Source organism: Dermacentor albipictus, chromosome 2 (genome assembly GCF_038994185.2).
Source record: "Dermacentor albipictus isolate Rhodes 1998 colony chromosome 2, USDA_Dalb.pri_finalv2, whole genome shotgun sequence".
In the NCBI taxonomy this organism is placed as follows: Eukaryota; Metazoa; Arthropoda; class Arachnida; order Ixodida; family Ixodidae; genus Dermacentor; species Dermacentor albipictus.
Genome location: NC_091822.1, coordinates 90,512,227 through 90,536,027, shown reverse-complemented (window position 1 = coordinate 90,536,027; position 23,801 = coordinate 90,512,227). Strand labels below are relative to the sequence as shown.

The 23,801-nt window shown below is 45.2% G+C and overlaps 1 protein-coding gene across 2 annotated transcripts in view; it reads left to right on the top strand.

Annotated features, from left to right (window-relative positions):
• Positions 1–22,884, top strand: part of LOC135901023 (monocarboxylate transporter 12-like) — a 60,665-nt gene extending 37,781 nt beyond the window's left edge. For both annotated transcript variants that reach the window (XM_065430654.1, XM_065430655.2), the window contains exon 6: positions 22,456–22,884. In XM_065430654.1, the coding sequence (XP_065286726.1) occupies positions 22,456–22,622 (167 nt within the window). In that variant the 3' untranslated portion in view covers positions 22,623–22,884. The remainder of the gene's footprint in view (positions 1–22,455) is intronic.
• The last annotated feature ends 917 nt before the right edge of the window (positions 22,885–23,801 follow it).

Below are 23,801 nucleotides of genomic sequence, written 5' to 3'. Positions count from 1 at the left end.
AAACGTCATCAACGTGCTCATCCTACACACTCATGACGTGGCGTCAACTCCTCCGCAGTCGCGTGCGTCTCCCAATGACACACGCCCTAGACGGTGAGAGGGCTGCGACGTGACCTGAGCAGGTAGGCACACACTAGGCACACCTTTAGTGCCCCAGACACCTAGAACAGTGTCCTCACCTCGCACCCCAGTGGCAGCGGTTCTATTCCCGCCCAGAGCGAAGTGTATCAAATTTTCTTTTCGAAGACACTAATTTATTTCACTCCGGGAACAACCCTGACAAATTTCAGGTGAATTCGAGTACATTTCTTTTTCTTTTTTTTACTCTTTGCATCGTCGGCCATTTTTCGTCACGGCGCAGTTTCACCAAGGGCAGCGTCAGCATACACGTCTAAGGCTTTCGCTATAAAAGGCGTGATGAAAGCGGTCAGCACAGTAGCCGTTTGTCGAAATATGAACTACGGGTCGAGCGCGTCGGCCACTTAACGATGATTTATCGTACATTCCAGCGGAACTCCTGGTGCTTGCGTATGTCGCAGAATATAGACCACTATTAGCGTCGCGCACGCAATTTGATTAGACGAGACTCCTCCGCTATGAAATCAGCTACGGAATGCAAGATAGTTACAATACAAAAAGGCGTACGTTGCGCCGAGTGATAACATTGCAACAGTTAGCCTGTGAGAAACGGTCACCCGAAACAAAAATATAGTACGCAAATTGGTCCAATATGGAACGGATCCACAGAGCGCTTCGTCCTCTGGTGTCGGCTACTTGACGACACCGCACGAGAGCACTAAATGTCGTGAGCAAAGCTCGGCTCGTGTGCTCTGCCACTGAGTGCAGCCGCCGCCCAAATCATTGCGAAGCGAATGCTCGCGCGTTTCAGAACTTGGCCGCCAGTCAATATAAGAGAGAGTGAGAGAATATTCAATGACAGAAAGGTGGAGACATTGGCCTGAGGGAAGTCCCTCTAGCCTGCTACTCCACGCTGGGAAAGGGTTTCGGGGCAATACCAGAGATATGATGTGAAGAGGAAGGATGGTGATGGTATGATGAATATGATGAGGACCGTACAACATGCTGTTTCTCTGCAACGCGCACGTGTACGCTTCACAGCGCAGCACAGCTTTCTTCGTGGGCAGAGGTAGAAGTTAGTGCAGAGTAGCTAGGAGACTGTCTATAGCTTTTATAATTTGGTCGGTGTTAGCGCCACTGGCGCATTTAAACCAGACAGTAGCAGATGCAGGGCGTCGGTTATTTGTCGCAGCATGGATTTGAGGACAGAGCCTGAGAGTGAGATCTAAGTGCACTGTCCTGGCTCGCGCTGACAATCTAAGGCCCGTGTGCGCATCGGCAAGCGTGGCCATACATTCGATACCAAGTTTGCGCGGCTGGCTTGAAACAATAGTTTAGAGAGATCTGTCGATGCCGATTAAACTAACTTCTGTAGGACCTGCGTGGTTAGAGCCAGAGAGCTCTCATTTGGACCTACAGCTTGTCCACAGCGACGACGCGTTCGTCCCCGCCGGTGTTGCACTGACGCTGCCGCCTCATTGGAGAAAATACTTGTCTTGCTCATATGGGTCAGGATCTCCTTTTTCTCTTTGTGACAATCCTTGGAATTGGCCTCGTGAGATTCATCGCAATTCCAGCACTTCATTTCTTTTATTGTGCATGGAGATATGTTATGACTGCCGGCACAGCGGAGGCATGCTGTCTGGCCTGTGCAGACAGCACTGACATGGCCTATCTTCGGGCACTTGTGACATTGCAGTGAGCACATAAGGACGCACAGGGTGACTGCCGTATCCCACCTTGACATGATCAGGTAGTGTATCTCCCTCGAAAGGAAGCTTGACGCTCGTCGAGCGACCGAAGCGGTGAAAATCGATGACCTTCCCTGTTGCAGACAGAAGCCCTTGTAGCTCTTCGACGTGGATGTCAGTCACTACATTGGACATAACATCTGCCCTAGATCTACGACTGTGTGCGATGAACGACCAGATTTCTAATTTTTCTAAGGCGGCCTGTCGCGCAACTTACGCTGTGACTGCGTTTTTCTTGGTGCTCAAACGCACTTTGTCAATTCCTTTTGCAGCCACATTACCAAAGTAGTTGATTAGAACGTGTCCGTGTACAGAATGTAAATTCTTAGAGACGTCGAGAGGCACAAACGCAATCCTGTGAGGTGGGGTTGGCGGTCCGTTGTGGCCCTGCTCACTCACGTCTTCGGTTGTCTTGCAGTATTTTCTTTTCAGTCGCTAGCCCTCCACGAAGGTGTAGTCGTTGTCGGAGTCCATTGGCTCGCTGTTGGAGAAACAGGAAACGGACATCGCCATGTCCACGTGGCAAGCCTTACACTATATCCTTGCGGGATACAGTGCGAAGAGGCCTCTTCGATGCAAGTGATGGCACACCGTCTTTCATCGCCTCGGACGACATCTCCTCCAAGAAGCACAATTAGGCCTCCGCTAGTACAAAACTATCGCCGCAAGGTAAATGAGCTACGCTTGTTGAGATCACTTCGTTTTCGTCTTGCATAAGAGCCAGCTGCAGCTATAGAGGCGCCCCCGGAGAATAACACTACGCAAAAAAATACGCCGTGATTTTCTTTAATGTCTCAACTCGGTCGTGCCTGGATTATTATTATTATTATTATTATTATTATTATTATTATTATTATTATTATTATTATTATTATTACTGCAGAATGGTGGTCAAGCTACAATTGGAATTACCTTTCTCTTTGTGTGTATCTCTGTGTTACCTCTCTCTGTCACTGTGCTTGCGCGCTGCATTAAGGCCGGCCGATGTGGTAGTTCAATTATGGGTACGCTGTGCTGAAAAAATATGGTGCTTTCTGCATGCAATGATGACCATAAAACCCCTGGGATTGTATAACATGGCTCGCCATATCTTTCGATACGAGGTACCACATGCACCACATGCAACATATCTTTCATGTTTGTCCCCGGTGTCGACCATCGTAATCATGGCCCGTTTGCGCTTTCTTTGTTCCCGGTTCATGAAAAGTATCTGGTACTCTCACAGTGATAGCCTTGGGGCAGAGTGCTCGGAAAGATTTGTTGAAAGTGGTCCTATCAGGCACTGTAGTTCATCCGTAGTTCTACAATGTTTACGACGGATGGATCCTGCACCGACAGTCCTTTGCATGGTACCTGTATTATGCCGGTCTACCTGGGACACGAAGGAACGTTTGCCCAGTACGCCTGGAAAGGTAAGTGGCGGTTGAGCGCATTCCTTTAGTCTCTCGTTCGTGAAGTGCGCCTTGTTGTATGGATCAGAAGATGATTCGTAAAGCGAGAAAAATAATTAATTTACATTTCTAATGTTCGTTGTTCATGTTATACTGCACATTATCCAACAGTTATATAAAAATTGCCCTCGAACGTGTTGATCTGGCGAAGAGCCTTATTTATCATTTATTTGTTATAGTTATGAGGTATGCTAGCGTGAATGATTCTTTGAGATGAATAGGCTCAAAAAATTTAAGCAAGGGAAGTCACTGTGTGTGTGTGTATTATTTCTCAGCGACAAATCGTATAGGTCCTACAGGGGTACGTCGATGTGCCGTCTTCACAGCGAACGGCAGCGCGAGATGACCAGATTGCACTGCCTGATGTATGGCCAGATTTTAGCTTGTATGCAAATTCTTCCGTTTATACAGTGTCGGCAGACAACCTGCCATTCTTGTGTTAGGTGTCCTGTGCATCGTCGTGCATTTGTAAAGGTTTCTGATTTAGCCAGAAAGCCGAGTTTAAAGCAGCAATATTATTTTTTTTATACGAAACCTCCTATTTAAATCTGCCTTGAAAATGGTGGAGTCTGTTTTTGTAATTTTGAGTGCACCGTAGTTTGGGGCAGTGCTTTGTTGCACCGCACAAGAAATTAGCTTTTTGAACGCCCCTTCTCATGTTTTAAAGAATTTTCTTCATAGTACAATCCACGTTTCAGTTACTACACATGCACATCAGTGTCAAGCTTTTGATAGCAGACTGATGTTTGCTGCAGTTCCATATACATGTTATTTTCCAGTTCCATATACCTGTGCTTTAAAATCAGACCTAGCTTCATGCAGCTGACTTTTTGAGGATCTTTTCACAATCTAACACGATCTTGTTAAATCACAAGTTTGCAGTTTCAGCAGAGGCAACAAAAATATTAAACGTTTCTTATTGTCTAGGGGTGTCACGATTTTGGCTCACTTGTGAGCCTTTGGTTCCTATGCGATCCCGCAGGGACTTGCAGCACTTCTGCCACCTGAACACCCCGACAAAGCATCTGATCTGCATGCTGCGACCAGGTGTGTACGAAGCGGTCACTGCCACTTACACGAATTGTGGGACTTTTTTGTAACTTTTTTACCAGGCAACTCTCCTGAATTTTTGATGATGTGTACTAATTTGGGTACATTCTACAATTTTACGAATGCTGCATTAAGTTTTACGACAGTGAAGTTATGTTCCTTTAAAATGCTTTAAAGCTGTTAAGAGATGGGTGACATGAGGTTGCTAAATTGCATGTAAAATTAATTGTGACGGTAATTGCCCTGCCTTCTTACTGGCACCGGGAAGTCTCTAACGAGCATACTACAGGGAGCACATTTATTAGACAGGTTGATGTGCATAAATTCTTGAAGCAGTCTAAATTTGCACGAGCAAAAGCAATGAGGCTCCCTGTGATCTAAATACGTGGTTGTCAGTTTCCCGTGTTTCTCAAGTTCGCTGTTGTTCCGCGTGTTGCATATAAAGTTAAATAATGAATAATAAGGTACGTATTCTATCATGTGGGCACTGAAAGTGAGCTTTCAGAAATCTAGGGCTATCCCCTCAACAAAGAATTGCGTGACTGCAACATTTTTCTCAAGTATGAAGTTGGCAGTTTGTCGGCTATGACATAATGTACAACACTTTTGCTCTGGATGCCATATTCATAAATTCCCCTTTCGGTCATCACGAATCGTTATTTTAAAGTCTCGCCTACGTTCATTTTAACTGGTTTACATAAGTAGCCTACTCTGATTTAAACATAGTTAGGGGTAGAATGAATATCGATGATATGCTCCATAATGGCTGTATTGTGACGAAAATTTTTAGGGGCTCTGTTGTGAGATATAAACAGAACCGCTTTGCTCAACTTTATTAGTACGCTTTTTGTACACTTCTTTTCAAACATCTGCGCCGGCACAGATCCTCTGTTCTTAATTGTATAGCCATAAGTAGTCAGAAATACGTATTACACTACTTTCTTTCTATTTTGGAGGGGGGGGGGGCGAAGGTTATTGATTCTCAACATACTGACAAAGGAACCTTAGAGCGAAAAGCCACAAGAGGTAGCTTAAAAGTGTACCAAGCCTGCAATTCAGCATTCCATCTCGTAAACCACTACATTTATGCGCGCTTTATTAAAAGATTTGTTTTTATAAGCTAGCTGCCGAATGCATTGTCGCAATATCAGAGGATATACTGTTTTTCTTCTTTTGTTTGACTTCTTCTGTAGAATGTTCTTCTTCAGAATTTTTTTCCTACCGCCGCACGGAATACTCTAGCTAGAGCCTATGGCGATCGTGTACAAAAAATATTTATATTACTGAAGCAGGCCACAAACCATAAAGCATAATATTTAAATGTGGCAAGTTTATAAGGCCTGCCGAGTGCAGTGCATTATCAACCTTGAGGCTGGTCTCCTCATATCCCACAAAAATTGTCGGTTGTAATAATGTGAGTTTGTGTGTGACAACTTCATTAAATATCCTGCAAATGTGGTCTAACAAATTTCCGGTTAGGCATTTCGGTCAGCCTGTTGGAATGGTCGCAAAAAATTGTGTACCCGCAAGCTGGGCACGCTCGGCTCTTCCGCATATGACACAGGATAAAGCTTGAAATCTGCTATTGTTTCTCTTATCACAGAAGAATCCCTCTCGCCTTCCAGCCTTTATTATTCTGTCGACTGGTTAACATGGATGACTTCTGGAGAGTGCTGAACTTTGCTTATGTGTGTATGCCGGAATGAATAGCGGTGCGTTGTGGTCACGCTCTACCTTGGGTGCATTTTAATATGGTCAATAGAAAATATGGAATTTTCTATGATATTCTCACGGAAACAAGGTATTGTGTTGTGAATAACACGCAGGGGACAGCTCCCCTAAGGAGGACCCGAAACAATATTTTCTAACCTAAAGGTGGTTTAGGCATGCCATGCTTTCTTTAAAGAATCACATTATAGCAAGTTATGTCGATAAAGTTACAAACTGTTAAAAGTGGGTAACAAAGATCATACCACACCGTAACTTGACGGTTCAAATATGTGCAACCACTCAAATTCTAGCCTTCGACTCTATTTTCGCATATATGCCATTGTGGCACAAAGCGAGGTATATGTCGTTAGCAAGCTTCTGGGATAAGTACAGGCTGAACAGAAGCTGGTTTAATTTTTTAGGTAGCACCATAATGAGCGTGATACAAAGCTCTCTTTCCTTTGTCCATTTAAGCCACGAAGTGACATTTATCCTAAAGGGATGGACAACCTTTGAGAACGCAAATCGAGGTAGCCTAGCTGATGGAAAGATTGTGTCTCGTATTGACTGAAACGAGCCCTGTTTTCATCATAGGACGAGGATTTCCCTTTTTATTACATCACAACAAATAGTGACGATTATTATTAATTGACATCCCCTTTGGGAACGGCGTGGGCATAAATCGTCACACAAATTAGGATACCCTATTATTTGACGTTCTGTTAATGTATGCGGCTTCTCTTGGTCTATTAAAGGAGAAGGGCTTAGGCGGCTCGTTGCAATGGCTCATATTTAAAAAGCGGCGTCTGGTCCAGTAATAGAAAAAAGTTGACGAGTTGTGCAAAAAATATCATCAACAATGGATCATACCTGAAAAAAATTAACATAATCCGGAATGTCTCACAATCGCGCAAGCAAGATGCAATGATTGAAATGAATGAAGACAGGAAAGAAAAAAGAGAAAGACCGAAAGAAAGACAACGCGATACGCCTAGTTCACACTGTAGCTCGCTATGTCTTGCAAGAAGTCCGAACCCTCCGATCGGATAACTTAATGCTTCACCACGTGCGCAGCAGCCTTTGGCCTTCACATGTTACAGGAGTGTGTCATGCAGCCGAAGTCCCTTCGACGTCCTCACTGCAATGTTGTTTAATAATGAAACGCAGTAATTTTTTTCTTATATAACATTTTCTGCACATTGTAATCCGTATCTAAATCTTCAGTTATGAGTAGAAAAGTGCCGCCACGGTCTCCGAGATCGAGCAGTGCGCTGTAGACCATTCTCGGAGGCCATAGTGGAGCTTCCAGAACATGCAACCATGTCAAAAATACAGCAACACATTATGATTACCGAGTAGAAGGATTCGCAACCGCCACAGGTGCAGCAAGTTGTTAAAGCAGCATTTCATTTGTGGAAAGCGTCTTTGCGGATGGTTAATTAACGTTGACAGAAATTCCGCAGACGCCAACTATCCTTATGCTTTTCCGATTGGTGACGTAGGCTTACAAGTAGCTCTGACTTCTCAGTTTTGCTGACGCCGGGATTTTTAATTCTTGTGAGATTGCTCTGATTCAACATTTCTTTCGCGCAAAATTTCTACACGCTTTTGGAACAGGTGCAGGTATAACTACTTCCGAGGATGAGCGTTTCAATGTGGCTTAAATAAACTGGTCCTTAAAACATGTGTTGTCAGTCCATTTAAGCCTGCGCTAATGCCTCACGATAGTTTCTCCATTTACAATACCCCGTGTTGCTCCATTTCTTGTTGCATTGAATTGAAAGGCGTTTTGTAGTGGTTGTAGTGGTTAAGGAACAAATATAAGTGGTGTGAATGTGGGTGACTCGGGAAACATCACTCGGTGATTACACTTAGAGGTATGGCATTAAATGAACCCTAAAGCGAAACAGTAAACCAGTTTAGACGGATTAAGTAGTCTTTGAGGACTCTCGCTGTGTTAAGTTTTTTTGATGAGAGTTCAATTATTAGATCAAATAAAGGTCAAATTTCAATTTTAGAATTTTGTGCCAGAACATCACCGCCTGCACGTCAGGGGGGCATCATGCATTCCACCATACTTCCTTGTATTCTGCCAATTGCGGTTCAGTTCGCTTGCTTAAAGATTGCTAAGTTCAGTTCCTCAGCTCATTTAAAATGCAATATAGTCAATACTTCCCAAAATCGAATTAGCACCATCCCTAGCACACTGCTTCAAAATACATAACATCACGGTTAGCTGGTGCGTGGACTTCATTGTGGGTTCATCACCCATCTTTCATTCTTCGGCCTCGTCTTTTTGTAAGTGCAGTTGGTTCTGGAGCACAGTGCTTAGACGCCAGTTCCTCCGTTGCCCGTAGTCATTGTCCCTGCGCGTAACCGAGTGATCGAGCACAGCGAAGGATGAAAAAGCGAACACAGAGCACAGTGGGGGTGGAGAGAGGGCGTTAGCAAAGAGAGCGCGAGGACGAAAGGGGATAGGGGTCGTGCGGGACCATGAGGCGGAAAGCGTAGGAGGAAGGCATGGCGAAAGCGAAAGAAAAGCATATTGCCGCACAGGATGGGCTTTATCGCGACGACCGCTACGATATGGCGCCATAGTAGCACGCCGTCGTCTGTTTGCCAATGGCATACGGGGAGCTCGTCCACCAATATCATATATGGAAACAAAGCACTGCAAGAGTGGAGTTCTATCTGCGGCGGCTGCTGTGAATCGTGCCAACGCGTCACCTACGCGCTGCGTCTTGCGGTCTACCGACCAGCGAAGTAATCGCGCCCCACTTCACTCCGTTTGCAGTGTGCCGCATGCGACAGATTGTCGGGGCCAGCGAATATATCGCGAAAACGCATACAGAGCGGCGCTCAAATTTCATATTGGAGATTACCGTAATCGTCGGGTGGGTAATTTTTTGTATTGCAGTAGAGTAAGTTACTAATGGGGCAGCACAAATGATTATTTTCCTCTTGAGTGCACCTTTAAAGGTTTGTCTGAGTGACGTTGCATGAGATGATACTGCCGGAAGGTTCATTTGCATCTAAACAATATCTTATGCTATGTAATCTTCAGCACTATCTTTCAACTGCTCAGACATGTCACGTCACTTACTACTCATTGTAATCAGCCCCTGAGAAGCCATAAAGAGGATGCATCTATAATGTTACGCCGTAAACTCAACCATACTGTGCTCTCTGAAGCATTGACAAACGATCGCAGCAGAAAAGCACTCCTTTGCTTTTGAACATTTTTAACTCTCATATGCTGTCGTCTACAAAAGATATTGATTTCGTCGGGAATGTTTCGGCCATTTGTTTTACTTCAACAATCATCCAAATATTGGTTCACCATGTTGGCTGTTGCATATTTATACCTATAGCCTGATCTTTGGAGTGGACGGTATGATTATTTCTTACAATAAATGAAGGTCGTTTTCAAGGATAACACCTCTTCACAATACTACATAACCTCGAGTTCGTCCAGATAATTGAACAAATGTCATTAGTTTTTATGTGAAATCAAGCTGTTCCTTTGCACAGCAACTCTAATAAGTCCTTTTCAGTGCAGTAGCGGGTTTATTGTGTGTGTATTGTGTTAAAAAGGTGATGTACTGCATCATAAGGCATGTTTCTTGCTCATTGTTTTTATTGTACCAGTATCTGCTCACAATGTTCTTTACAATGTTATTCTCAGTGCACACATACTAAAGATATAAGGGACAGACCGACATGGCAATCACAGCGCACACATATCCAACAGCTAAAGATCAGACAAAGCGCGAAAGAGCGCACCATTCTTTGACTGTCTGTCTGTCTGTCGCTTATTTCCTTCGCATGTAGTCGTTGCAAGCACCATCGAAATAAACTGTTACGAACTTGCCCAAGCATCAACTATTGTAGTGGTATTCTTTCTCGACAAAAGGCCCATATGCAAGTCGCAGAGCAAGTGATTTATGCATTTATGAAAAAGGCGTATTCAATTCCAGAACACTCTAATTTGTCCTACACGCGGCAATGAACTTTGCAGTATTTATTTTAAAGGCTGAAGTGGACAGGAATCTATAGGGGTAATTTTTATGGCGCACTGGTTGATTAAGCTTCTGCACATGCTTAAACTTCGTACTAGATTGAAAAAAATTGGGTAGAAACAATACGAGGATTCTTTTCTAAGTGTAATGATGGCGTACAGGTAGACATGCTAAGTTATGATTCTGGGGACACTTATTGGTTAGCGGTATCATGTAATGTTATTAGCCTTATTGACGCTGTCATTTTGCACTCCACGCAGGATGTCCATCCTTACAGAACACATTCAAACCTTTGTAAGGTGCATGACATAGAATGGTGTCAGGATTGACCGAGCTAGGGAGACGCTTTGGCGCCCTGATATCTGCCCAGAGGCTGCGCAGTGCTGTCTCCGTTCAGCGAGCGGGGCAGCCAGGCTACGCGCGTGCATTCATTCCTGCATTCATCCGCAACGATGACGCCAGTGGTGTCTGTGTGCGCGTCAGTGACTTTCCCCTCTGTTGGGTCAGTGCTGTTTAGAGGAGCCGTTGAGCTGTTGTATGTGGACCGAGCGGCGGCCTCGAGCGTGGAGAGCGTTCACTCTTCTGAGTGAGGGCGTTCCGCACTGTATAAAGTATGCCCTCGCCAACGGGCTTCACTGAGCAAGGTTGACTGTGTCGCTCTCTGTGAGGAGCTTGTAGAGCTGACCGCTCCATAACGACCTATTTAACGTTTTTTGTTACTCGCCACCTGGGTCGCCTTTCGTCTCCGCCTGTGCCCCTCCATGCTGGCCAAACACTATACTGCCAGGCCCATGCTAACTCCACGCTCCTGTGTGAACGATCCTTAATAGGGCTTTTACTGCATGCTTTCTTTCGCGGGTGGTTGTGCATGCTTTTCATTATTTACGTTCGTACACAAAAAAACAAGCTTTTTCTTTGACGATAAATAATTGTAGGAAAAGCCAACATAAGAAACTTTTCTCGGCGCGGAACAAACTTGGGTCGTGGTTTTGGGTTCATTGTCTCGATGGGGTTTGGAGCCCATACATGTTCCTTGCTCACACTAAGGTAGAAAAGGTTCTGGGCTGTGCTTCTGCAATTTGTACAGCACAGGAATATGCAGGTGCGGGTGTCGTATCCGGAAAGAAACTGTGTCGGCGCCTTCCACGGCGCGTATCACTCGAGCTGGTCGAGGCACCAGTGTTGATGTTTTTCTTTTACGCGAAATAACAGGTTTAGGTTCAGTCTAGTTGTAGGATGACAATTTAAGTATAACTTTCATGGTTTGAGTGGTCGCAGTTGTCTTGGAAAATCAACCTTTTTATCTTGCAACTGTCTACAGGGGTGTTTCTCCAGTGTCTGCGTGGAGTTGGCATAGAATTGTGCACCCGGGAAGTCCTGAACAATAACCTGCTGTACCTCGCGCTTTGCGAAGAATGCATCGGCTGCCAAGCTCTTGATTTTCTGCTGGCATACTAGTACTCATGCTGTCAGTAATTTTTCGGCTCCATCAACAAGTGTCATGGCGCCATTTGGCCATTTCTGGCCCTTGCGCCAAAAACAACATCCACCACGATCGTAGCACACCCTCTAACCAGATGATGCTGACAGTATTTTCGTAAAGCACATGCCTGCAAATCCTTGAGATTCGAGGATTTTGTTAATGCAGTAGTGCTTCTCACAGATTTTCAGCACTGACATATTTTACTTAATCATATCCATCAGCAGTGTCACTTTTCTATTGATACTACTTGACTGGCATTGCCATAATTTTATTACCCGCCCATTTTACGCACTTCTAAATGACTGTTCCTAAGATTCGATATACAGCCACGCCACGTCTATCTCATACTTTATCGCCATATTGCCAACTCATTGGCACTGTTTTGGCGCCGTTTGGCCATACTTGTCCCTCGCGCCTGAACATAGCAAATTCATCAATTTCTCGGCTTGCCGAATTATCTTTAGGCCTCACGCTAATGTTACTGATTTGTTCAAGTGGAGACTTTTGAGGTTAAGTTTCTTTGCTTTGCAAGGGTGGTTGAAGCAAATGAGGCACTTACAAGTAGCTATCCTAGACATTAGTGAGACAAAGTGATGAATATTGGTTACATCTTGTCTCTAGTTCTGTAGCAGTTAGTCAAGGATTGAGGAGATTGATCTCACTGGTAAGATGATAGTCACATGGTCAGTGATTGCAACTTCCATCATCATGTAACCTGATGAGATTAATTGTAGTCGAACTTTTCACAGACTCTCCTATACAACCTAAGGCCACCCCGTTCTAACTAAGGCTCGCTGCTTTGTCTTACTCGCGTCCAGAATAGCCACCTGTTTGTTCCACCTTTCCTTCAACCAGATTTGCAAAGCTGAGCACCTTATCCCAAAAAGTCTGTCAGTGAAGACATAGGTATAGCGTTAATGTGAGGTTTTAAAATAATTTGGCTAGCCTGGAAGGAATTACTCGAAGCACGCGTTCAAGGATATTGACAGGAAATCAAGGGCTTGGAACTTCACGAATCATTCACAGGATTCCAACTAGAGCAGGACATTGTTCGTATCTTCCGGGTCGTACAATGTCATATAAGCTTCGCGGTGACGTTAAAAGACCATCTGTACAGGGCGCCACAAGAATGTTTGATGTAATGAAATTAAAAGAGTGCGCTCAAACCAAGAAGTTATGTTCAGCTTGCCGTGTTGTAAGCCCTGTAAGCCTGAAGCTGCCATTTTGTCAACTGAACTGCAACACTGCAGGATGTTTCAACCGATCCTGCCGAGAGTGACCGGCAACGTGGATGATGCCTTAATATTGTTTCCTGTAGTCAGCACCACGAATGCACACTGCACCTATCATTTTCGTTAAAGTAAGGAAGGTAACGCAGAATAGGCTATTTATATCAGATGGCAATAACCTGGGCATTAGTAGATCATTGCTCAGACCATTTACCAATTTCATGTCCTGGAAAGTATGAAATTTGCGAAATGCAGCTGATGTCAGCTTAGTCAATATCAGTATTTTGTCTTATGCATATGCTGTTTGGTTTGACAGAATAAATTATTGAGTTTTACATGCTAAAACCATGATATAATTATCGATGAATGCTGTAGTGAGAACTCCGGATTCCCCAGTAAACCCTGGTTAACTCAACCTCTGATATCAAGGAAAATCGTTTAACTCGGTGTCAGCTGTATGTATATTTCGCATTTTATCACGCGATGCCTTTGGGCTGTGTTCCTGATATCTCAAAATCTTGACTGTGAAGAAGTCGTGAAACAGTCATCACCGAAAGCTTTCCAAACTTTGTGCGCATCTGCGATATTGCCAGAAAGCGACAAGACCGCAAGTTTGTACCAGATTCCGCTTCATTCTACGCCGCTCTTATTATCCACTGTTCATGGGTGGTTGCGATCTCATTGATAATCCTGGTAGAATATCCCTCTGATCCATGACAAGGCGTGATGAGCACGAGAAGGTAGACGTAACTTCCACAACACGCGTGTTCAAGTATGCGCAGAGAGCTGTCAGCTTTCTTGTGAGATCGGCTCTACGTTTCTATGTAGGTCTGCCCTCTAGAGAATGCCACGCGCTTCGCCAGCTGCGCCTAATGTTTGCTATGCTTCGGGAACTTTTTCTATTAGCAAGTTCAGGACCGTGATTTCGTAGGAGTGCCTATTTCCGATGTCATTTCTTATCATGCTTCGTCAGTGGTAATAGTGACGCGCCGCCCGGGTTACCAGTGGACTCTTGTTTCAGTTGCCCGCTAATTACGACCACTAACTCTACCACAGTAGTGAAGGTTCCTTTATGGATAATCCGCATTGCATTAAAGCACTTAATTTTGATAAGATATCTTCAATATCTCCTATATTCTGAATGCTGAACCATCATCACCTGTGCGAACATAGGCAATGCTGCTTTTGCATTTATGTTCACCTATTGGATTACTGAAAATAATTTCTTGGCTTTACTTTTTCAGGTGCCCTGCAAGCTCTCAAAAAATGCCACACATTCCAATGGTCTCTGTCAGCAGACTGCGTTTATCTAAATACCATTAGAAGGCCCAATAAACAATGCTTGCGAGATGTATGACGTGCTCTTGCTTCAACCGGAAGACTTGAGGATTAATGAAAGCTGAAGTGGTTGGACAAAACACATACGCAATGTACATTTATTTATATGATGTAAGAGTGCAAGCCATTACTTCTATTATCTCTTCTATGTACACGTGCAAGCCTTTAGTCTTTCCACCTCAAAATTACGCTTTCTTTTAGATTTTTCAACTAACCACTAGAGTAACACAACACAGCAATCAGATGAGTACGAATTATCAGGCATGTAGTAAACTTAAAAGAATGACATTTGAATACTAGTAGAAAATATCAATATGGGGCACCAGTTTTTTTCAGGGTGCACACTCTCGCAGGTCATCGATGGCGAACGCACTCATAGGTTACACAAAACTCGTTCATGATGTATCGCGCCAGTGATGCTTAAGGTATATAATGTATGCCGGAAATCGTGTTCATCTTTCTATCAAGCAACGTAACTGCAAACCTATATGTGGCAGTGGTATTCTTGGAGTAAACTTGCAGATCCATTTGTCTTCAAGGCTGATCGTAATTCCATAAGTGCAGCAAATAGGTTTGAAGAGGGAATTATTTAAGCGACATCAAAGCATACTGAACAAACGTGGTCGGAATTGGGGAATAAGTAGGTCTGAAACGGGCTAACAGGCCGGAACTAACCGAGATCAAACAGAACGCTGTTAAACAGGGCAAGACTGAACATGATCAAATGGGACTGCAGTTAACGAGTTGAAAGTGACACAAACAGCACCTGGTACAAACGGGGCCCCATTCTATATTCCTACTTCACGAGATGTGTTTGAAAACAAATAGCATTTTCCAGTTGGGTCGGATGGCCTCTCCTTTGACATTCCCTCTGACTGCGCAAATACATGCTTCTAATTTTTAAGAAATCGGCATAAGCCACCTCACGAAGAATGTCGACGCTAATGTGATTAGCACTGAAGCAGTGAAGATACGTACTGTAATGGAAACAATGAAACGTTTGTGCAGCCTTGTTCTTCTCTCGCGCACTCGACGATGATGATGATCATGATGACGATGACGATTTATTCGCACGTCTTTTGGATCTTTGCGATGACAAATCGTCAGTTAGCTGCTTGAGTTAATCGGGGATGCTATACATGCTTTTCATTCTGCTACTTTGGTGTACATTTCCATAAAGTGTTTTCTCGTCTTCGTAACTTCTCCATCTACCTTTCACCGCTGCCTATGCCAGTAACAAATCAGGTTTTTTGTTTTTTTTCCGCCCATACTCTAACTCTTGCTTATCTCGACGGCTGATCGTATGATGCTTTCATCAACATTAAATCGAGTGCTGGTTCCCACTGTAAACTCGCACTGCACTCGCTGTTCCATCTAGCAGCACCGTCGTAATGTCCACACGTGTCATGTGTTCGATTCCTCGGACCATCGAAGAAAATTAGTGCATGCTTTTTTGCCGTTCTAGAACGGCACATAATCCACTGGCATATGCGGGCTTACCTAAACTGGCGTCAAATATGTTTATTGAAGAGCTCTAGATACCTATTGGCACATCGCGAGTGATTCAATTTGGTACCAAAGATGTTCATTTAAAAGCAGTGCAGACTGTGCGGAACGTGCCCAGTACTCCATGACGGCGTCAAAGAGGTTCATATCCAGTGCCGCATCCCCATGTACCTATGTCGGCGCCAAATAGGTTCATTGAAGAGCGGCACTTAGGTGCATATTGCCACATATGCAGTGACTTGGGTTGGTCCAATGGTTGGTCCCAATCTATCGTCTCTCGGTACAGTAGCCCGATGTGCCATCCATTTGACCATGGACTGCCTGGTGATATAGCTTGGCGGAAAAAGGGTTTGAGGCGTACATACAAAAATAGATAGATAGATAGATAGATAGATAGATAGATAGATAGATAGATAGATAGATAGATAGATAGATAGATAGATAGATAGATAGATAGATAGATAGATAGATAGATAGATAGATAGATAGATAGATAGATAGATAGATAGATAGATAGATAGATAGATAGATAGATAGATAGATAGATAGATAGATAGATAGATAGATAGATAGATAGATAGATAGATAGATAGATAGATAGATAGATAGATCATCAGCCACCCGAAAGTGTGGTAAGTACCCTAGGAATGCTAATCGTAATAAAGTTATATGTCATTCTTGTTGTCACGCCTTGCTTGGAGGGACGCCGTTGATGCTTTCGACTTTCTTTTCCGCAGACCGTCCGACTCTAGGCGCTTTCTCGATTGTGGATATGTGCCACGTTTCTTTGTTGATCGTTCTTGTATGTTCCTTTCCGTAGCATCGACGCTTTATCCATAACCATGATGACAGAGAATTGTGCTCTGTAGAACCGTCATTTTGTCAAAGACAGCTTTTATGTGATGCGCACGTTATCCGCATCCTCTACAGTATTGCCTGCAGTGGCCCCTTAAAAACACGCGCAGACGCCATTGTTCTGGGAGTCTGTGTAGAGCACAAAACCTTGCACAATGGTCAACTGCGGTCGGCGTGCCATAGTGCTCTGCTGAAACACCGCTATACACGCTGTCGAAATCTGCTGCTTACATGTTTATTGCGCATGCACGTGAAAATCGCTACGGGACTGAATACCTATATTGGACACTTGTGTTTGCTAGCTTGGTTCTCAGTGTGTTCGCTGTTCCTGTAATTTTTCGAGCTGCGTCTTTTTTATTGCGATATCAATTTTATGGGCACTAGAGGCAAATCTTCCCCGTCATCATGGCGTTCCGTGCAGATACCAAGTGGAATAAAAGCCTTACACTCCCAGCGTGCCGCACCCTGTGGGTGCGAGGAAAAGCGTGCGAGTGTGAGCCGAGCAAGATGGTGCTTTGATGCGCGCATCTTCCGGCGAGCTCAATTTTTGGTCACATGATCATGCGTGTGCTAGGGGGCGCGGGTAAGTGTGCGCCCGGTAACTTGATCAGGCACAATCCAGGGTGTGTGTGAACGCCCGTCTCGTCGATCTCGGCCGTGGCTGCTGAGGGCATACACTTTCTACGGGCGGTATCAGGGTTTTTATCAGCGCCGGGTGCGAAGGTTAAGGGAGGGCGCCGGTGGCTTCATGCGCGCTGTGTTCTCGTGCGCGTGCTGTGGAAAGCCGCGTAATCTCAACTTTCCGGCACGCATTGTTGCGAGAAGAAGCCCGAAGTGTTCGATCCCCACAGCCGGCGCTATTCATCACACCAGCGTTGTGAGAGCGAATGTTTTGGGTGGTCGAGTGAGATCCGTATATGTTTGCGTGTGAGAGCCTGCCACCATGCTTGATAATTTAACTATTAGGCGAATACTTAGTGCAGTTTACCAGGAAGATGAAACTAAGAGCTATACAACATGTAAAGGTAAAATACTTTGCTATCGCTATCAAGAATCGCCTGTCGTGCGAAAGTGCGACTTTTTTTCCTAGATTGTCTAACTCTTTTGTAACACAAAACAAAAAATCTTACTCTTGCACCCCCTGGCCTTCTCGCAGCTCGCTTTTTCTGTCGTAGCTTGCCCTCGCTGTTTGGTCGTTCGCTCGGAAGCCGCTCATAGAGTTACAGGAGGTGAAATATTAAAATTGTTGTTCGGTGTTTCCGCATGAATTTTTACCCTATTTAGGACGTGATTATGTGTGCCCTGAAAAGAGCGATGATGGAACGCCATGACACTGGCAAGAGCAGACGTCCTTTGTGTTTTTTCGGCGCGTAACTGCGCGCCTTTTTTGTGGCTTGGGGTTGGCTGCCTAATTTCAGTTAGAAGGCTTTTGAGGCTAGTTTGCTGGACAAATTCCTTTTACTGTCGAGTACAACACAAACATCATATTTCTTTGTCTACCCAATAACGTATACGTAATGTAAATGGTCTTTACATACATGCCAGAGCTTTGTTTGAATGTATATATATGTCGTCCACGGCCATGCATTGTACTCGTAGGCGAAAACACTGTCGCTGCTTGCACGGATCAACCTGCTTCACCAGCTATTTTTGTGGCATTGATTAAACTCTTTATTTTGATTTTTAATGACACTTGCTCGAAGTGAAAGGGGTGTGATGAAGGTTTCGCCGGTAGACGCCAAATTCGATGCGCTTGCGTGTGGGCAGCACTATGTAGCTGCCGATTCAACAACTCGGATGTTGTTTGCGCTGCACTTCCACGTCACTTCAAAAATGTTCAATATAAAAATTCTGGGTCTGACGGTCCACGAGTCGCGAACCGGACGGAACTGCTTGGCTCTCCAGCGCTAAAAAGCAGGCGATTCAGACATTGGGTCTGATTAGGCGCATTGCTCCTAAAACTGGCGGCGCCCGCTCATATCTGGCGTGACAGTTGGTGAAGGCGGTAGCGCAAGCACGCGTTGTCTATCAATCCAAATTCCAGCATTTTACGAGGGCACAATGGGATCGCCTTGAAGCTGTTAATCGCAAGGCAATGAGGGTCATCCCTTGCCTTCCCCGCATCAACCCGATCGTGGCTCTCCAAGAGAATGCACAGCTGAACACACTAGATGAGCTGGTGAAACAGCGATGTGATGCTCGCAGGCTTAAGGTCAGCCTTTCACACGCAACGTGTGCTCTCAGAGCTTACGCTTTCTCGCACTCCCTTCTACCACCACCATCGCCAGCTCTTCCTGCCTGGAGTTTTGTACAGCTTAGCGATGACAAGCCAACCGACATACGTCGCTTGACATACAGTAAAAGCTCGTTAATTCGAACCGCAAGGGGAAGCCGCTTCAGTTCGAATTAACGAAAGTTCGAACTAACGAAAGTGAAGGAGGGCAACAGTACACTGCGATTTGGAAGCAGTAGGGCATGTCAGGAATTTGGCGTGTCAGAAAGTGATGGCGTGTGCCGCGGGCACACGCCATCTTCAAGTCGAAGCTCTGGGTCCGACTGTGCCACACCACCGATGTCCGCCGAAACGAACGTTAGCCGCGAAGCTTAACACCATCACAATGAATCGCGACGGCCGATACCTCCTAAGCTGAAAACAGAGGTGCACAACCAAGGAAGACTGCCGAGACAAAGACGCTGAACATGTGAAGGTGGCGAAGGCCCGGATTCTTTGGTTCTTGATTGCAAGCGCAGCTGCGACGTACTTCATTCGCTGTGTTTTGGAGCTTGCCGTGCCATCTCCGCACATTAGCAGCTGTACAAGATTTGCAAAGCCTCCGAGATTCGCAATGGGCAAGAAGTCTCGGAGGTTACGTAGAACGGAGAGGCGGCAGCCGCCGCTGCCTTCTGGCTGACCCCGCGTCGGTTAGATTTTTTTCCGATTTTGCCTTCTCTCGCCGTTCTCTCCGTTTCGGAGGCAGTACAGCCTTGTGTGTAGGCAGTAGGCGCGTTTCTTTAGACGTGTGCCAGGCGAGCGTAGTTCGAATTATCCATGAGGGAACCTTCTCGCGTTCGAATTAACGGACTTTTTTATACACAGACTTCTGTGGAGCTTGGCCGGACCAAATCGTACAGTTCGAATTATCCGTAAATTCGAATTATTGAAGTTCGAATTAACGAGCTTGCACTGTATAGCCATGCGACGCCGTCGCTCACGCGGCGGCATCGCTTCGTGACCGAATTATAGCTCAAGAGGCCCACCTGCCGCTTGGTTCCATCGTGCTTTACGTTGATGCAAGCATTTAGGATAGTGAAACGACCAGCGTACTTCATTGCCCTTGCGCACCTGCCCGTGACGTTCCGGTTTCAAATACAAGAGCCTCTTACTTCCTTTTGTGCTGAGCTCCTTGCTGTTCGAGAAGCGTTGCGCTCTGTGGCCGCCTTTCCCATGGTCCCTACGGCCTGTATCGTCATCCGCACTGATACCCTCCACGTGACGCGGCTTCTGCGACGCGTCACTCGCAGCCGTGAAATATGTCAGCAGATTGATCTTCTGGCGGCACGCATCCCGCAGCCAAAATCTATAGAGTGGATCCCACGCAACCGTCTAAGCTTCCAAAGCCGTGCGCATTCTTCCACTCGTCTAGCTACCTCTCCATCGTCACTGCCTCAGCTCTTTCACCTAAATGATGCCACCCTCCTTTTAACAAGAAAGGAGCACCTCCCGCGCCGCACACGTGCTCTCATACCTCCGTGTTGTAAACCTCCCCCGTGCTCTTACACGTGCAGAGGAGGTAGCGCATTGGAGGATCCGGGTCGGGGTTTCCCTCACTCCTGCCGTGACATGGAAGTGGCCGCACTTTCGCCAGTTGTATCTTCGCCCTGAGAGTTCAGTCTGCAAGTCGCGAAATGCTGAAGCCGACATCCACCACCTGCTGTGGGTCTGTCCTGCCCTCAAACCGAAGAGGCTCCGGCACCTCGCAGTAGCGGGACTTTCGCCGCATAATCCAATAATTACACTGCGTGGACGCAGGGACCACATTATCGATCCCTCTTAGGCTTCATTAGATCCGCTAATCTTTTTTTATTCATTTAGTCATCCTTATTCACCCCCAGCCCATATCCCTGTCTTCCCTGAGGCTTTTAGCCTCGCAATAAAAAAATAATCTGAGTGCCATGATCACTGAACACAAGGCACGTGACATATTCGCCTGGATAATGTGAACGTCATGCAGAAACGTTCCCGGTCAACGGGGGGAATCTAAGCTATTGTCGTCGTTTCGTCATGACGCTGGCATCTCATTATACAGTTAAAGTGGTCCTACACTTTTATGGTAAACTGGTGCCATTGTCTCTCAAGCGCAAACATTACAGCGGAACTTGTACATTATTTGTGATCAAAGCGTATGCAGAGGCGAAAGTTACACATAGAAATGGTTTTCATCAATGATCACTTTTCGCTTTTGCAAAGTGTCAAGTCAATATGAAGCAAAGCATTCGTGCGCCATTTTATCCTGCCGAGACGGCGAAGCGGAGAAAGCCTACGCACATTAGTCAATCAAAATCACTTGCACTGGTAGTGAACACCTTTTCCTCGCAAAATATATTCGCAGCGCCTAACGAAGGCATGGACTGACAAAGTTACGCTCTTTCAGTACTACAACAATGATACGCGTTACGTTTCTAGCACGATTTATGACATTACAGAGCCTACGCACCCCATAGCTTCATGCACCTGTTGACGACAGCGCGAGCAGGAAAACAATTCTGAATGAGCACCGAGAATAGGACCCCTGCTATTGTTGAAACGGTATGGAGCTCAGGCACGGATAAGCTTAACCCATGCGTGAGCTCCGTATCCCTTCAACAAAGAAGAAAGTTTCGTTCATACACGTTTGCACTTCTGGTACTCTTAAAATAAATACCTAACACACATCAAAACAAGAACTGAGTTCTTCAATGACGAAGATAGCCACGGAACTTAGCGAAAAAATCTTATATACTTTGTGAAAGCCTTGCCGCGGAAACACGGCAGCCAACTGTCAAGGTGGGGATTGCGGCAAGGAGTGGAAAATAAGAAATAAATAGAGAAAAGCACGCGAGAAATACCACGCGATGGCGCTCAACCAATTCGGAGATGCAGACCTTCTCTCCTGCTCCTTGCATGCTCCTCGTAGTAGCGGCAGCTGCAACATAAAAGTATGGCGGTACCTATTGGTTTCATTCAAGGACCTTAGCTGCTGCCGGAGCACAAGTGCGCCCACCTCTCTCTCTCTGATCCCGCCGCGGTCTTAGGCGCGATGGAAGACGGCGTGTTTGCTCTCCACATTTTCCTTCGCGCGCGCCAGATTGTGCCGTGATCGTCGGCTTTCCTCGCGTACTTCCACTTGCACATACAGCATACGACGCGCGGCGGTGTTATCGCCCTTCGACTTTATCCGGAAGGTCACGGCGATGGTGACGGCAAAAGTACGCCTATGGTGTCCATATAACTGCTATTACAATAACACTAATTATACTTGCTAAACACACTTGATGAAACATACAATTTACAGCGCACGACTTTTATTTTAAATCATCTCAGAATTTGAAATGATAAAATGGCAGAGCAATATGAGTGCTCAAACCTGAACGTTATGCAATTTTACTGGAACGGCTCCTTACGGGCAACGTAGTGACGCCTGTGCTATTGCATTACAGGTCGTACATGGCGTATTAAAGCTCGTAAGGGCGCCACAAATTTTGGCGCAGCTGCGTATCTCTTTTTCGTTAGTCTGACCCACGTGTTGTTCCAACACTGGGCGACGTTGTCATGCGTTACGCTGAACCTTGTTCTCGCAGTCAGTGCTGTGCCTTTCATGTGAAACTTCCAATTCTTGCCCATAGGTTATTTCATTTCTTGTAGAGCCTATAGTATTGATTCAAGTCCAAAATAACTAGCTGTTTCTGTTGGACTACCGCATATGTCTTTCTCATTTTCTTTTTCAGGGTTCTTCAGGGATGACCTTGGTTCGTACAACGGGATGTTCTGGGTCCTTGGAGGCTTCAGCTTTTTTGTGAGCGTTCAGTGGACGTTCGTGTCCTTGGTCGATAGAAAGAGAGCTCGCAGGTGGCAGCCAGACATTGCGCACGAGGGCTCGGAGCAAAAATCGTGACGAACTATGGCAGTATAGGGTAATAATTTGAGAAAATATGAATTATTGCCGAGCTTTCATGGTAAGACTAGTAAATACTTTTGATGCTTTTATTTTTAAATGCGGGAGCATTTAAAAATGTTCTATAAAATAGGGTGTTACACCTATTATGGACTTGTGGGACTGCATCGTAGCATGCTGCTAGAAAATAATTTCTACTTAGTTGGGATTGCCAATGCTGTCGTGGTAAATATGAAAATATATTACATTGAAGCTATATATGGCTAGGGTTCCATTATTTTTTGCTCTACTTGAACAAAAACTATCATCATCTATGGCTCATACGCCCGTAGGCAAGGAAAAAAATGCAATACTAGTAGCGGCGTAAGGCAGAGGCTACAAGCACCCAGCAAAGTTAAACGAAGAGTGCTATATTCTTTCTAATCATGCATACAACATACAGAAGAGCATGTCGAAAACTGTCATCGTGAATGGCTCATACCCCGTGAGCAATGGCACATCCATCAGCAAGCATCAGCATCATCAATGGCACCCCCATCAGCAAGCAAGAGAGAGAGAGATAGAAATTTATTTACAGAAAGGCAGAGCGGTCGGCCTGCGCTATAACTTGCTCTTGCCTGCTACTCTACGCTGGGGAAAAGGGATGGGGAGGGAAAGAGCGGATGAATGATGATGGTATAAGGAAGAGATGCGTATATACAAAAAAAATTCACTGACTCATAGTCCGGCAAGGTTCATGGCTACTGACCTTGCTTAAGTTAGCTGCGATGACACTACCCCTGTTGGCATTGTCGGTGATTTCCATGTGTCGGTGTCGGTAGCGGAAATAGAGCAGTTTACTCGTTCCGTGTTGGAGACACATCCATTCCGACGCCACACCGACCCGGCCCTATCGACCACCTAGTAGAATTCGTGTATCGATGTGACATTATCAAACAATGTGTGCGTAGCTTTCATCACGATGACCACCCATCAAATAAATGAATTCTTACCTTTCTTCAAAATTATGAGTTACCTCCGTGTCAGGTGTAAAGCTGCTTTACTGGTCAACCACCTTCACAGAGTGGAGCGACTCATGAATTTTGTATATGTTCTCAAATGTATACCTGCGTAGAAGATGGAGTGCTTGAAGAAACATTGAAAAAGAACACTGAAGTAGTTTGGGTTGAAGAGGTACTC